Source organism: Chamaea fasciata, unplaced genomic scaffold (genome assembly GCF_029207755.1).
Source record: "Chamaea fasciata isolate MVZ Bird 193981 ecotype frontalis unplaced genomic scaffold, bChaFas1.0.hap1 SCAF_32, whole genome shotgun sequence".
NCBI classification, from domain to species: Eukaryota; Metazoa; Chordata; class Aves; order Passeriformes; family Sylviidae; genus Chamaea; species Chamaea fasciata.
This window is the reverse complement of record NW_027094117.1, coordinates 1809169-1824859: the sequence shown is the minus strand read 5'-3', so window position 1 is coordinate 1824859 and position 15691 is coordinate 1809169. Positions and strand designations below refer to the sequence as shown.

The following is a 15691-nucleotide window of genomic DNA, read 5'->3' as shown; positions in this document are numbered from 1 at the left end:
GGGGGGATTGGGGGGTTTTGGTGAAGTTTGGAACCCTCAGGGCCATTTCTGTGGCTAGGAGGGAAAAGGGGAGTGGAAAGTTCCAGTGTCTATGGAGTTCAGAGGGGCGGGGAAGGAGAAAAGGGGGAGTGGGAGCCCCCAAATTCCCGGCGGGATTCAGGTGGGACTCCCCAAAATCTCACCTGTGTACCTGAGAGCCCCAAAACCTCCCTGGGACCTCACCTAGGACACCTGGGAAACCCCAAATCCTCACCTGGGCAGCTGGGATAGCCCAAATCTTTTGGAATTCTCACCTGGGAAACCCAAAACCTCACCTGGGAACCCTCCAATCCCTCGGGAGCCTCACCTGGGACACCCCTCCTCGCCTCGTGTCCACTCTGCCCCCCCTGTGCCATGTCCCCTCAATGTCCCCTGCTCACCTGGGACGCCCAAACCTCACCTGGGATGCCCAAACCTCACCTGGGATCCCCCGAAACCCTTCCAGGGTCCCCCTGAAACCCTCCCAGGGCCTCCCAAAGGCCCCTCAGGATCCCCAAAACTTCATCTGGGACCCCCCACCCCCTCTAAAACTTTGCCTGAGACCCCCCCAAACCCCACCTGGGACTCCCAAAGTCCCCTCAGGACCCTCCAAACTCCCCCTGGAATCCCCCAAACCCCACCTGGGACCCCCCAAACCTTCCCTCACCTCCTGAACCCCCTTTCCTGTCCCCAGGTGTCCCCCCCGCCCTCCCGTCTGAGGTGGCCCCGGCAGTGGCCGTGTGGCATGGGGCTCTGGTGGCTCTGGTGGCCCTGGCCAAGGCCTTGGGGACACCGGGCAGTGACCCCGTGGTGCTGGCCCGGGCTGAGGCCGAGCTGGGCCAGGCCCGGGCGGCCCTGAGGGGGCTGGAGGTGGCCCAGGAGGCCGTGGTGGCCCCGGCAGTGGCCCAGGGGACGAGGACCCGGAGCGGCTGTGGCTGCTCGGGGCGGTGGCCGAGGTGGCAGCAGCGGAGCTGGAGCGTGAGGAGCGACGGGCACGGCGGTGCCAGCGCTGGCTGCGGGCTGAGCACAGGCTGGCCGTGGGGCTGATGGTGCTGTGTGCGGCCGTGTGGGGGTAAAAACCAGTATGGACCAGTATGGACCAGTATGGACCAAATGTGGACCAGTATAGAGCAGTACAAACCGGTTCAGACCAGTTCAGACCAGTATGTATATATACAGACCAGTAGAGACTTCTACCTGCTCTGACCAGTATGAACCAGTTCAGATCAGTTCAGACCAGTTCAGACCTTCCCCTGCCCCAGGATGGGGACACTGGGAGGGGACCGGGGACACTGGGCTGATGCCATGGGTGGCACTGGGGATACTGGGATGGCTCACTGGGATGGTGACAGTGGGGGTGGGGACACTGGGCTGGTGACACGGGGGTGGTGGCACTGGGCTGGTGACATTGCCATGGTGACACTGGGGTGGTGACGTCACTTCTTCCTGTTTCTTCTTCCTGTTTGCTCCCGGCCATGCCACAACCTCGCGTGTCTGCGACTGTCACTGGGTCCTGTTCGCCCCCCGGAGTGTCCCCAGAGTGTCCCCAGCAGCCATGGAGCCCCGGGAGGTGCAACAATTCTCGGGCGGGGTGGTGGTAGGGGACAGGGGGCCGCAAAGGGGACAGGAGGGCCTGGGAGGAAGGGAGGAGGTGACAGAGGGGTGGAGGGGACCGAGCGTGGCAGGAGGACACAGGAAGAGCAGGTGGTGGAAGGAGGGTGGCAGAGTGGATGAGGGGGTGGCAAAGTGACAGACAGGACAGCTGAACCCTCCAGGGAGGGGACAAAGGGGACCCCGGGAGGGGCACAGGGGCCACCCCGGGAGTGGCACAGGGGCCATCCCAGGAGGCCACAAGTGCCACGAGGTCCCCGCCACCTCCCCTGTCCCCTCCCCAGGTGCTGGAGCTGCTGGTAGCCCCCGTGGCCACCCTGGGCAAGCTGGCGGCCACCGTGACTGCACCACGCAGGCGCGTGCGGCCACTCCTGTACCCAGAGTCCCTGCACGCAGACCTGAGGAGATTCACCTGGCGCCTCCGGGACACCCTGGACCACGGCAATGTCACCTCCCTGCACCGGTGTGGTGTCACCCCCCTGGGCCAGGCCCTGGCCGCCCTCAAGGCCACCCCGGGGGCCACCCGGGACAATGTGAGAGCTGCGGCCAGAGCCTGGTGGGAGTTGATGTTCGTGTTCGAGGACAGGTGGGCCCGGCTGTCCTGGGAGTCCAGGAGGCTCCTCAACACCATGGAAGACAAGGCCATCGCCGAGGCCATCACTGAGGACACCAATGAGGCCACGACCACTGGCCTGGCCAGGGAAGAGGCCGTGGTGGCCACCAGGCAGGCGGGGGTGGCCACCAAGAGGGAAGAGCGGATGGAGGAGGCCTGGGAGCTGCTGGAGCAGTTCTTAGATGCGTGTGACGAAGCCATTGTGTTCCCCTGGAAGCTGCTGCACCAGCTCTGGTACATCAAGGCTGCCGTGGAGGGGGCAGAGGAGGTGTCCCCTGATGTCCCAAAGGCCTTGGTGACCATGGTGGCCAAGGCTGAGCTGCTGTGGGAGGCCAGCGCCCACCTGACCACGTGTCATCTGCTGGTGACACTTTGGGAAATTGACTTCCTTCTCTCGAGTTCTTCACCCTGTGTATGGGGGGACCCAGGGGGTCCGGGATGGTCCCTGGGGCTCGTGGAGGATCCCGTGGGGGGTTCTGGGCCCTGGTACCCTCCTGAATTTCCATGCCTGGGCACTGGGACCCCTCTGCACTCCCTTTTCCTCCACCAATCCCCCTCTGCACTCCCCATCCATCCTTCCTTCCCCAATCCCTTTTCATTGACCCTAAGAGGCCGTGGACCCCCATTCCTGCTTTTCCCAGCCCCCAGGCCCCCCTTTCCTCTGCCTCAAGGATCCCTGAGCCTCCTATTCCCAGGTCTCCCCACCTTGTCGTCTCTCTTTCCTTGGCACTGGAGAAGGTGCGAGAGCTCCTCAACAACGTGGCGGGGCTCTTCCCGGCCCCCAGCCCCCGCCCCGGCCGCCGGCCCCTCGCCAGCCCCGCGGCATCTTCCGGCAGAAGGTGCAGGGGTGCCAGAACCTCTGGAGCTTCGCCCGCTTCATGGCCGAGCGCAGCGCGGCCGCCAGACGAGCCGGAGATCGCACCCGGGCTCACGGCTGTCTGCACGCCCCTAGGGCAGCCCCGCCGGCACCGGAACTCCCGTTTGCATGTCCATCATCTCCATCGTCTCCATCATGGCCATCCCATGTGACAGGATCCCAACCGCATTCCCAGGATGGAGATGCAGCCGATGGCCGGGATGCCCCACGGAGCCCCTCTCACCTCGCCGGAGCGAGGGCTCAGAGGCACTAACGGCATCTCCCGCCTCTTCGGCTCCTCGTGGGGACCCTGCTGTCCCCGTGCCACCACTCGGCCTCAGGACTGCCCTGGTTGGCTCTCCCACATCCTGCACCACTTCTCCGTGGATCCAGGTGGCCCCAGTGGAGCCGGGTGTCCCCCGGGTGCTGTTCCCTGTCCCCGAGCCCTCCCGGATTTTCGAGTGATTCAATGGGTCAGGTGACACAGCCTAAGAGCTGCTCACCCAGCGCCTGCCACCGGGCCCATGGAGAGCGCTGCTGTCACCGGTGTTGTCACACCCTGCCTGCCCTGGGCCGGCTCTGCTCCCAGGGAGCAGCTGCGAGTGGAATCCTGTGTCCCTGCACAGTCAGTGTCCCTGCACAGTCTCCGTGCTTAGTGTCCCCGAGCTCAGTGTCCCTTTGCACATCCCTGTCCTCATCCCTGTATGCTCAGTGCCCCCTGTGCTCGGTGTCCCTGTGCTCTCAGTGTCCCCAGGCTCACTCTGGCACACTGGGTGTTCCACACTCCCAGCATCCCTGTCCCCTCCGTGTCCTCCCTGAGCCTCTCAGGCCAGGAGGGGACACGGAAGGGACAGGGGCCACCACAGCCCTGACCATGCCCAGCAGGGACTTAGCTCTGACCGCTGCACTGAGACAGTGGGTGTCAGCCCTCACTGCCTCCCCCCTAATTTATACATTAATATTTGTGTGTTTCTTGATTATTAGAGTTAATTTAACTACTGCAGCTTGCAGAAGTATTTAAGGACATTTCTAATATGTAAATATCTCTTTTTTCTTACATTTTTTGTATGGTGCTAAAGTATGGACATTGCAAGGATTTATTTATGTATATTGATATTTTTGGTACACATAGAAGGGCAGTACCCCCACCCATGTGGCATTTCTTTTTTTTGTACAATGGCAGAAGGGAATAAAGTGCTGGCCTTGGCCAATGGGCCACTGGGACGTCGTGTCCCTGGGTCCCTTTGTCCCTGTGTCTGTCCCAGTGCCTGTGGGCAGGTATTCTGCTGGCCAGGTTGTGCCTGATGTCCTTGCCAAGGCACATGGGGTGTGACATGGAGTGGGGCATGTGGGACAACATGGTGTGACACATGGCATGGCACATGCTGGGATGTGGCCCATGCCATGGCACAGAATGTGGCACATGGTGGGATGTGGCACAGGATGTGGCACACGACACAGTGTGGCACAGGGCATGTGACATGACAGGCTGTGGTGTGCCATGACAGGGCCTGGCACTGCCAGGAATGTGCCACGCCATGGTGTGGCACGGGCCGCACGGCACCTCCGGCCACATGTCACAGCCCTGTCTGGGCCAGCGCCACCGCCACACTGAGCGCAGCGTCCTGCAGTCTGGCCAGGGCCACCATGGGGACCGAGCCACCCACTGCCACCAGTCCCTCTGAGTCAAAAATCCTAAGACCTGGTCATGTGTCCCCATGGAGTCACTCATTCCCCATGGGTGCCATGTGCGGTGCCACTGCACTGCCCGGCTCTGCCGCCGGCCCTGAGTCAGTCCCAGGAACATCGCCACCAGGACGGCCACCACGGCCCTCTGGGGACACACGTGCTGGGACAATGTCACCATGAAGCAGCCTGGGCCGGCTTGGCGTGCTGTGGGTGCCCGTGACAGTGACCGTGACTGTGCCACCGCCAAGCTGCCCACCCAGCTCTGGAGAGGGCTTCAGAGGGGAGGGTGCAGGTATGTGACCCCCCTGGCACCGTGGAAAGGGCTGGGGGTCCCCAAACACGGGGTGACACCAGATGAGTGTCACTGAAGGGGTGGTGGCTTCTCTGGTGTCCCCAAGGCCACTCGTGGGAAAAGCCTGTGGGTGATACCTGTGAGATGGCACTGCTGGGGTGGCACTGCTGGGGTTGCACCGGTGGGGCACAGGGGTGGGGTGAAGCAGCCCCAGCAGGGCCCCACCGTGAGTCAAAGGGGAATTTGGTGCCCTCCGTTACTGGGCTCTGGGTTTCTCTGGGACAGGAGCACCTGCCCCACTCAGCCCTTGCTCAGCCCCCCGGGACGGCCCCCGGACACCCCCAATCCCACCACAGCCCCAGCCCCACACCTGGGGACACCTGGGGCTTTTGGTGACCCTGGAATCTGTGTGTCCCCCCTGCACGGGGACACCACGGGATGGGGACCTGGAGGGGAGCCAGAGGGGGATAAGGGGGGTGTGGGGGGGAATTATGGGGTGGGGCAGTAATGGGGGGAGCTGGGGCAGTTCTGAGAGGGGCTGGGGCAGTTCTGGGAGGGGCTGGGGTGCGGGGGCAATGATGGGATGGGGAGGGGCAGGAGGGAACAGTTGCTGGCTGGGAGAGGAGAGGTCTGGGGTGGGGAAGGGGCAGGGGGCAGCTCCGGAGCAGGGATGGGGATGGATCAGTTCTGAGTTGGGCGGTGGGGGCGATTATGGGATGGAGAGAGGCCAGTTCTGGCTGGGGCAGCAGGGGGAAGCACGGAGACGGATGGGAACAGGGATGGGGGAGGGATGGGAGGGCATGGAACAGGGATGAGAAGGGGGCAGCATAGGGACAGGGAAGAGGGAACAGCACGGGGACAGGGATGCGGCAGTGAGGCGTCATGGGGACAGGGAAGGGGACAGGGATAGGGTGGGATGTCTGCAATGGAGCTGAGGACAGTTATGGGCAGGGATGCTCAGAGGGGACCTCTCGGAGGGGCACGGAGCAGCAGCATGGCAGCGGTGCCCTTGGAACACCCTGGGCAGGTCGGTGGTGGGGATGGAGGGGACAGTGAGGACAGTGGGGACAGCGGGAACAACTGTCCCCTGATCAACCTGCCCCAGCCCCTCCTGGCACCCCCAGACCCCCCAGGACCCTCAATCTTTTCTGACCGGAAAGGCTGGCTCCCCCCTTGCCCATTTCCTGCTCCCTCCTTGGGGCGCACTGGGACCCCCCACCCCTGTCACCGTCTCCTCAGGCTCCTGCATCCCTCTTCCTGCTGCCCGTCTCCAGGGGGCATCGGCACAGGATCCGTGCGGGGATATTCCTGTTTCCAAAGGGATTGGAAAAGGGAATATTCCTGGGCATCATCTCCCATCCTGGTACCTCCCACCCTGGCATCTCCCATTCTGTCATCTCCCTATCCAGCCTATCTGGACCAGGAATTCGGGTTTTCCCACCAGAGCATTCCCGCCAGCAGTGGCTCAGCATCTCCCCACGGGTTTGTCTTTTTTCCTAGAGAAAACCCATCCTTTAATCCTAGCGCTTTTGCCCGAACGGCTGAGCTGGTGGGGACACCGGTGGAGGCACCGATGTCCCCATCGGTGCCACCTTGATGATTCCACCATGACCAGGGGTCCCACACCCCTCAGGGGGCCCCAGCTCAGCTCCAGCCTGGACTGAGTAGTTCCTGAGAAATCCAGGAAAAGGTAAAATCCATGTCAACCCCTGCACACAACCCCCCAGGACGTTTCCTATGGTAATAATCAAGTGTGATAAATTCCTCAGTTAATTAAGTGCGTCAGGCCATCAGATGTCCATCAATATGTGATGTGCTGCTCCCCATATCCCAAAAAGATTTGGGATGAGGCTGCAGGGCGGGAGATGGAGCTCATGGTCCCCACCCTCCACAGTCCCCAGTTCATCGCTGATGTCCCACTAAGACCGGACTGGGCTAAACTGGACTGGGTCATCGATGCCACCGGCAAACCAGGCTGGTCCTTGCGTGGGGAAACTGAGGCACGCAGCAGCTATGGCCCAACTCCATCAGCACAGGGAGGGTCTTCGTGTCCCCCTTCTCCGTGTCCTCCCCGCCAAGGGAGGACACCCAGGGTTGTGGTGGCTCTTGTGTCATCATTCCTGGGCTGTCACCGCTGGTTCACCTGCCGGGACACAAACTTGCTAAACCTAATTAAAGTTCCAGTTTGGCCCCGGTGAGAAAAAAATGCAGAGAAGGAAAAAAAAATCTCCATTTAACCTGTTTTTCACCCAAATCGGGCAGCAAACAGCCTCGCAGTGTCCTGATCCCATGGGATCCCCACGAGACGGTGGCTCGGAGCCCTCCTGTCTGCTCCAGCACCCTCTGCCTGCTCCGGGCAGGGGGCAGCCCCGCCGACGGAAGGGTTAACCCTGGGCCTCTCCCTCTGGGTGGGTTTGTTCTTTTTCCTGCAGAAAACCCACCCTTTACTGATAATACTTTTGCCCAAAGAGATGAGCCTGCGGCGGGCTGGAGGACACCGCTGCCACCGCGGCCATCCCACCGTGACCAAAGAGTGCGGTACCTCACCACCACTGCCCCGCACCTTCCATCTTTCCAAGACTCCCAAAAAACCTGAAACCAGACCTTTTTTTACCTCCTTCGTTTTATTGCCTGCTCTGGCAGCCAGCGGGGAAGCCCCGGCCCGGGGAGGGGAAACGGGGGGGTGAAAGTGCTTGCGGCTCCTGAGTGACAGCACCGCGCGTTCGCCACCGTGCCTCAACACCCCCGAACCCCCCATGCGACCGCGCATCTCCCTTGGGGAGTTTCAATTCATCGTTCCCAGCCCACCCACCCGCGAGCCTGAAACAAAAGACGACACTAAATTCCTCTGACATCAACTTTTTTTCAGAAGTTTATTTCTAAGAATCATTCATGATTTCCAAAGCCTCGACTTCCTCATTTCCAGTTTCAATAGAAGTACGATAGCGGCTGATTCTCCCCCAGCCCCTCTCCTCCCCTCTTACAACACAGGCTGCCGGACCGGTATATAAACCCCGAGAAGTCCCCCAGTACGAATATGAATTTCTGAAAACTTCCTCTGCCAACACCAATCCCTATTAAGTCGCTCCCGGGACGCGGTTCACAATGAAGTTCGTGCCGGCAGGTAAAGAAAAAGGGGGGGGATTTTTTTTTTTTGTACTGTTAAATACTTTCGCCCCCCCTCCTGCTTTTCCTCCTTCTGGGTCTCCCGATGCCGCGAGGCGCTGCCGTGTCGGGAGCACTGGAAGGATGGGGAGGCTGCCAAGTACAGGAGGAGGGTTGGAGGGAGCAGCCCCCACCGCAGAAGCCGTTCTGGGGGGTCCCACGGGGCAGCACCCACCTGGGACCCCCCACCCACCCAGCCCCTGGCACAGGTGGGTGCCGAGCCTCCCCCTGCCCAGCCGTGAAATGGGCAGAAGCAGCGGCCGAGGGGACGCAGCGAGAGGGGCTCGTGAGCGGTCAGGGAATCTGCATCCCGTGGGAACACCCGGGGCCCTGGGGGCGCGGGGAGGCAGGGTCCCCCCGTCCCGTGCGGGAGGGGAGCGGCGGGTCGGGGGTCGGAACACACCCAGGTAAACCCTCTCCCACCTGGGTAGGGCAAATAAATCGAGGCTTGGATTACCTGGCACCGGCGGCACGTCCGAGGCGCTGACAAGTGCGGGCCGTTTCGGTGCTCGTCACGGCCCGGGGACTTCGCCCGGCATCACCCTCGCGGCGGGGCACGGGACCCCACCCTGACGGGGCCCTGCTGGTGACATCCAGGTCACCCAGCAGCGGCGACACCCGGGTCACCCTCCCCGAGGATGCCCAGCGCAGGGGCGGGCTCCAGAGGCGGTTTGCCCTCCCCGAGCAGGGGTGGATCCCGGTTTGGGGGAATCTCCGGGAAACTGGGGGCTGCAGCGCCCCTGTCTCAGGAGGAGACGCCGGGGCGACCCAGTTGCCGGAGGCTCAAGGGTCCCCTTGTTCCGCGTCCAGGGATTTCCTGGCTGGAGCCTCTGGCAGCTGCACTGTCTCTCCCCAGGACTCCTCGGCACTGCGCCTGCTTGTCAGACGGGGAAACTGAGGCAGGCGGTGGGGCCGGGGACGGGAGGGAGGAGGCACCCCTGGATGCCTTTCCCTGGACTGAGGATCCCCTGGAACCCTCATCCCACCTCTCCCAGTCCTTCTACTCCCCCCATTCCATGACTCTGGAACCCCCTGAGCCCCCATTCCTGGACACCGGGACCCCCCTGCACGCCCTTTCCTGTCCATCCCAGCTCTCCCACCCCTGAAAACCCTTTTCTTGGCCCTGGGATCCCCAAACCCCTTCCCAGCTCTCCCAGTTTCCCCTTTGATTGATCCATGACCTCTCCCCCACCACCCCCCAAACCTCTGTGTCCCCCCACTTCTCCACTCCCCGCATTACCTGGATGTGGCAGTGTCAGAGCCCAGCCCGGGGGTCCCCCAGTTCATGGCAATGGGGTTTGTGGATGGGATCCCCTCCGTGCGCTACGACAGCGAGCAGGGCCGGATGGAGCCGCTGACACAGTGGATGAAGGACGGAGCTGAGCCGGGATATTGGGATAGCCAGACCCAGATCTGTGTGCAGAACCAGCACGTGGCTGCCAGGAGCCTGGAGACACTGCGGGACCAGTGCAACCAGAGCGGGGCTGAGTGGGGGGATCTGTGGGGTTGGGATGGGATCCATGGGGGTGGGATGTAGATCCATGGGGTCGAAGGGGCTGGGATTTGGCTCTGTGGGTCTCCATCAGGCTCTGGAGCTCCATAGGGCTGGAATGGGGCTCTGTGGGGGTGGGACACAATTTCATGGATCCCTATGGGTACAATCCCCCCAGGTCTTCACACAGTGCTTTATGGCTGTGACCTCCTGTCCGACGGGAGTGTCCGTGGATCCTTCAAGGATGGCTACAGCGCGCAGGATTTCATCTCCTTCGATCTGGGATTCAGGAGATTCGTGCCAGCTGACAGCGGTGCTGAGGTCACCAGGAGGCGCTGGGAATAGGACAGGACCGAGGCTGAGGGTTGGACAAATTACCTGAAGCACAAATGCCCAGAATGGCTCCAGAAATACGTCGGATACGGGCAGAATGAGCTGGAGCACAAAGGTGGGTGGGAATTTGGGATTTGGGAATGGAGGATTGGAGAACACGGTAATTCATGTCAGAATTCCATGGGCAGATCTCACCCCCATCCCATTCCCATGGAATTCCATGGATGCATCTCACCGTTATCCCATTCCAGAGCCCCCTGATGTCCATGTGTCCAGCAAAGAGGAACATGGGACGCTGATCTTGTCCTGCCACGCGTACGGATTCTACCCCAACACCATGGCAGTCAACTGCATGAAGGGGGATGAAATGTGGGATCAGGAGATGGAGCGGGTCGGGATCGTTCCCAGCAGCAACGGCACCTTCCGCACCTGGGCCAGGATCCAGGCGCTGCCGAAGGAGTGGGAGCAGTACCGGTGCAGGGTGGAGCATCCTGGAATGCCGGAGCCTGGGATCTTCGCTTGGGGTGAGGCTGGGAATGTGGGAATTGGGGATTTGGAATTCCCAGATGGGGATTCCCCTTCCCCTCCTTACCATCCTGCATTTCCCAGAGCTGACATCGGGCGGAAATCTCACCATGGTTGTTGCTGTGTCCATCACCACTGCCATCCTCATCCTCATCCTCATCCTCATCCTCATCCTCATCCTCATCCTCATCCTCATCCTCATCCTCATCCTCATCCTCATCCTCATTGTCCTCATCTAATTACTCATCTGGAAGCGCCAATCTGGTAACACACAGGATGGGGGTCAGGAAGGGTCACGGCTCCACCCAGCACCATTCCAGGAATCCTGTGCCACTGACGCTGATCCCACTGTTTTTTCACAGGGAAGAGGGACAGGAATGGATACAGCATGGCAGCCGGTGAGTTCCAGTGGCGGATCCAGCTCTGGATCCCCTCTGTGTGGATTCCAGGATGGATCCTGGGGTTAATGCTGGTGTGTGATCTGTGCTGGAATCTCATGGATCTTCTCTTTCTGCAGGAAAACATGTGGGAACCAACGGCTCGACTGCAGGTACGGAATGGGATCAGGGTGGGATTCCTGAGGGAGACTGGGGCAGGATGGATGGAATGGGATCAGGGGGGGATTCTGGATCACAGCAGGATCAGATGGAATTGAAGAGTGGGATCAGGGCTGGATTCTGGAGTGGGATCAGGTGAAATGGATAGAGCAGGATCAGGGCTGGATTCCAGACAAGAATCAGGTGGGATGGAATGGAGCAGGAGTGGGGCAGGAGGGATGGGGCAGGATCAGGTGGGATTCTGGATCAAGGCAGGATTCCAGTGTGGGATTAGCTGGGAAGGATGGAGCAGGATTGGAGCAGGATGGATGGTGTGGGATCAGATTAGAATTCCAGAAAGGGATTGAGGCAGGATTGGGGTGGGATCAGGTGGGATTCTGAAGCAGCTCCCGCTCTCCATGGGCTCCAGCCAGGTCCATCCTTTGCGATGGGGACAGGGACAGGGTGCCACCGTGACCCTCTCTCATCCCGGCAGGAATCACCGCCTGAGCGATCCACAGAGCTGGATCCAGCCCCTCCCTCTTCCAAGGAAAACTGAGAGCTGCCGACAGAGCTCACCCCGCTGCTCCCGCCCACCCAACTCTTGCTAACGGATCAATTTCCCATTTCCCAATGTTTTAAAGTCAAGAATGATGATAGTTCCCAATGCTTTATTTCTGGTGTGAAATTATCCTGCTTTGGGCAGTAAATCCTGCTTGGGCAATTGCAGAATCCCTGGAACCCCTCAGGGGAAAATCCCAGGCCTCGCCTTGGAGGAATACACCGCAGAGTCTGGAAGAGAAGTCTTCTCCTCGCAGTGCCCTGTGACACGGTGTGACCTGCCCCAGGCTGGTCTCCCCTGTGCTCCCAATTCCCGCGGTCTCTCCTTTCCCTGGCCATGGTGCCCCTGGTGACCGTCCCGTTGTCCCCAAAGGTCTCTGCCCTTTGCCCTGCCCTTTGCCCTGCCCCCGTGCCCTCAAACCCTTGGTTCCTGACCTCTGTTCAGGCCTGTGCACAGCTCGTGGCCCGACCTTTGTTCCCGATCTCCCTTTGGCGTGCTGGAATGAACCTTTGACGGAATTAATCCTGCCAAGGCCCTTCGGCCTCTCCTTGCTGAGCTCAGCCGTGGCGTGTGCGGGGCGTGGGCTTGACCGCCTCGCCTGAATTCCCCCCAGGTGGCTTTTCCACAGGAGATGGTTACTGGGAACCGGGCGGCAGCGACCGCCATCTAAGCCCACAGTGCTACAGGCAATAAATCCCCGTTCCCTCCTCCAGTGTCCGGCAGTTCCTCTCTGGGAGTCAGGAGTGGGAATGGGGATGGTGGGGACAGTGGGGACAGGGATGGGGACACCAGGAGCAGGGTGGGGACACCAAAATCAAGTTGGGGACACCAGAAGTGGGATGGGAACACCAGGAACAGGAGTGGGGACACATGAAAGGAAATGGGGACACCAGGAGCAGGGTGGAGACACCAGGTTGGGGACACCAGGAATGCAATGGGAACACCAGGAACAGGAGTGGGGACACAGGAAGGGGAATGGGGACACCAGGAACAGGATCGGGACACCAGGAGCAGGGTGGGGACACCAGGTTGGGGACACTAGGAACGGGATGGGAACACATGAAGGGTGTTGGAGTCCCGGGCATCCCTCTGGACGCCCTGGCAGGTCACAGACCTCAGCAGAGAGGACTGGGACCCGAGCAAGAGGGTTTGAGATCTGTACAAGAGGGTTTGATTGCTGGACCGGGGGGTGTGGAGCCGGTCCAGGCAGGTTGGAGACCCTGGCACAGAGCCCAGAGAGACCCAGCCTTTGACTTCAGTCCGTGGAAAAAAGCTTCTAACACTGAGAGAAGAATTAATTAGAAGTCACAAAGGTGTGACAGACAGTAGTGCAGTGTGTCACAGGGTGGAAAATTTTGTAGTTTTAGGGTCCTTAGTATATAGGTGCATGGGGAACAAGATGGGAGGATTTAGGGTGGTGCCCTGAGTTCTTCCTTCTCCCCTGGCCTCCATCTTCTGGTGACGGTGGCACAAAGTAGTTCAAGGAGATTGGGTCAGAGTAGAGATGACCCATTTGGTATAGGTGATAGGCATTGGCACGTAATTGTAAATAATATACACGTAGTTATCTGGATAAAAAAACAGCGACCTCTCATTGCGGGGGGAGTCGTCCTGTGTCCGAGCAGCAGAACAGACCTCGGCCGGGCACACAGAACATTGTGAGATAACAAAATAATAAACAACGCGGGAAACCAAGAAAAACAAGGCCTTGAAGACTCCGTTTCTTTCTCATGTCTGGCTCAGGACCTTCAGAGGCAAAAGACTTTTAACCACCTGAACCTCAGGTGAGAGAACCAAACCCGAGATCACCCTGCCCTGGGGGGGCCTTGAGAGGCACCTGAACCCCAGCAGGGCATCCAGCGAACCCCAAAAGGTGCCGGGACCCCCCGTAAGCCGCCAGGGGAATTTGGGAGGGGGCGCTTGGGGGGCGCCCAGGCCGGGCCCAGAGCCCAGCGCTGCCCCAGCCCGACCTGCCCCGGCTCCATCCCGGCTCCTCCCGCCGGATGACGCGGCGTTGGAAAAAGGGGGACAAAGGGTGGGCGCTGGGCCCGGGGGGAGCGGGAGAAGGGGTGGTGGCGGAGGAGGGATGAGGAAGGAGCAGTGGAGTGATAGAGGAGGAGTTGGGGCCATGTGGGAGGAAGAAGAGGGAGAGAGGAAGAGGAGCAGGAAACGGAACAGGAACAGGAGGAAATTCTCGGTTCCAGCGCCCGCTGTGTCCGCAGCACCTTTGGCCTCGGCAGCATCACCCGCCTCCACCCCACATGCCGCAGGTGAGCGGAGACGGGAAGCTCCCCCCAAATATCCCGGGGCGTTCCTGGTGGTTTTTCTGGGGGTTGTGGATATTCAGACCTTGGAGGGCCGCAAAGCTGAACCACAAATGCCCCTTGGCAGATAATGGGGGTCCACGACGGCTTGGGGTTCTCTCTTGGGGAGGGGTGCAGGTGGTCACTGCCGGCGGAGCGTGGGCGGATGTGGGATCGCCGGATCATCCCTAAGCGAGATCCTAGAGAGGGGGGACCGCAGGAACCACGGGACCTCCATCGGCCCGGGGAAGGGGACCCGCAAAACACCAAAGTGTGCAGATCAGAGAGGGGGAACTCCTGGGAGGGTGTTTTGGGATGAATCTTGGTAGTTTGAAAAATTTGACGGACACAGAATGCCCGGTGACTTCCTGACATGGACTTAGGCAGTAGAAACCCCCATCCCAAGGCACTCACCCCTTGTTTATTCCCCCAAACCAGGATTTCTCATTCCCAAGCCTTGGCCCGATGGAGAAGGTGGAAAAGCCCCGGAGATCCCGCAGGAGGAGGGGCTGCAAACCCAGCCCAGGGAGCTGCGAGGAGGAAAGACCCTCCCTGTGCCAGGAGGGCAGCTGGAGATCCAGCCGGAGCTCAGAACTGGTGGAGAAGCCTCAGGCTGGGGAGAAGCCCTACGAGTGCTTGGAATGTTGGAAGAGCTTCAGCTGCAAGTCTGGCCTCAACAACCAGCGCAAGATCCACACTGGGGAACGGCACTACGAGTGTGGGGAATGTGGGCAAAGCTTCCAGCGGAGCTCCAGCCTCATCCGGCACCAGACAATCCATACTGAGGAACGGCCCTACAAGCGTGGGAAATGTGGGAAGCGTTTTAATCGCAACTCCCACCTTATCAGGCACCGGCGCGTCCACACCGGGGAGAGGCCCTACGAGTGTCCTGAGTGTGGGAAGAGCTTCTCCAGGAGCTCTAACTTGACCAAACACCAATGGAGGCAGCACTAAGGGAAGCCCTGCGAGTGCCCCGAGTGCGGGAAGAGCTTCGTGCGCTGCTCCAGCTCCATCCCCCATGGGAGGATCGGCGTTGGATGATCCCCAGTGACCCCCGTTGGGCAGAGCCCCGGTGATCCATGGTCCTGGTGATCCGTGTTGGGTGTGGGGAAGGTGTTGGAGAGATTTCTTTCCCTTCTCCTTCTGCTGCTGTGGTTTGGTTGGGAATAAATTCCTTCCCTGTGGCCACGCTGGGTCTGTTGTGGCCGTGCTGGAGTTTGCTGAGGGATCTCTCCCTGTCCTTGTCCCCATCCAGGACCCCTCAGTTCCATTTTCTGTCCCCTGTGCAGCTGTGGGGGGCAGGGACAGAGTGGCTTTGGTGGGTGCCTGGCATCGGGCCAGCATCACCCCCTGCCATGGGCACCCCTGAGATCCCAGTGTGGGGCTGCATTCCCCCCTCCTCCTTTCCAGGCTGCAGTGTGATCTGAGAAACGCTCGTTAGGTCTTGTCCTTGGAAACAGCACCTGGGCTCAGCCTTTTCCAAGCTTATCAGAAATACTGCCCGCCACCAGGAATTGCCAACAGGCTCCTGTTTTCCTTATGACCAGCCTTGGAAAATATTCCTCTTGCCGGAATGGCTCAACATTCCTGTTCTCACACATTTCGAGAAAGTGCTGACCCAAACTGTGCCCGGGGTGAAACATTGTTATGACTGAAGCCCACTCTCCTGTGGCCCCATCAACAGTGGTCCCAAAGG

At 60.5% G+C, this 15691-nt stretch overlaps 3 protein-coding genes across 5 annotated transcripts; all 3 read left to right on the top strand.

The window, feature by feature from the left end:
• Positions 1 to 1501: 1501 nt before the first annotated feature.
• LOC136303303 (uncharacterized) lies at positions 1502 to 4783 on the top strand. Its single transcript, XM_066206999.1, has 4 exons — positions 1502 to 1588; positions 1914 to 2606; positions 3028 to 3168; positions 4607 to 4783. The coding sequence occupies exons 1-4, from the start codon at positions 1574 to 1576 to the stop codon at positions 4781 to 4783; spliced, it is 1026 nt and encodes a 341-aa protein (XP_066063096.1). The 5' UTR covers positions 1502 to 1573.
• A 4683-nt stretch (positions 4784 to 9466) lies between these two features.
• LOC136303302 (class I histocompatibility antigen, F10 alpha chain-like) lies at positions 9467 to 10833 on the top strand (the record flags this gene model as incomplete). The annotated part of the gene is made up of 5 exons (XM_066206997.1): positions 9467 to 9749; positions 9927 to 10033; positions 10082 to 10188; positions 10244 to 10607; positions 10681 to 10833. Coding segments are annotated over 5 exons (1014 nt in total), but the record flags the coding sequence as incomplete, so codon positions are not given.
• A 1814-nt stretch (positions 10834 to 12647) lies between these two features.
• Positions 12648 to 15042, top strand: LOC136303357 (zinc finger protein 3-like). 3 transcript variants are annotated; one of them, XM_066207049.1, is made up of 3 exons: positions 12648 to 13476; positions 13897 to 13962; positions 14434 to 15042. In XM_066207049.1, exons 2-3 carry the CDS (start codon positions 13954 to 13956, stop codon positions 14947 to 14949), a joined length of 525 nt encoding a protein of 174 aa, XP_066063146.1. In that variant the 5' UTR covers positions 12648 to 13476; positions 13897 to 13953; the 3' UTR covers positions 14950 to 15042. The 3 variants fall into 3 exon arrangements, with proteins under 3 accessions (XP_066063146.1, XP_066063147.1, XP_066063148.1); XM_066207050.1 differs by lacking the exon at positions 13897 to 13962; XM_066207051.1 differs by lacking the exon at positions 12648 to 13476 and having other exon boundaries at positions 13835 to 13962.
• Positions 15043 to 15691: the final 649 nt, after the last annotated feature.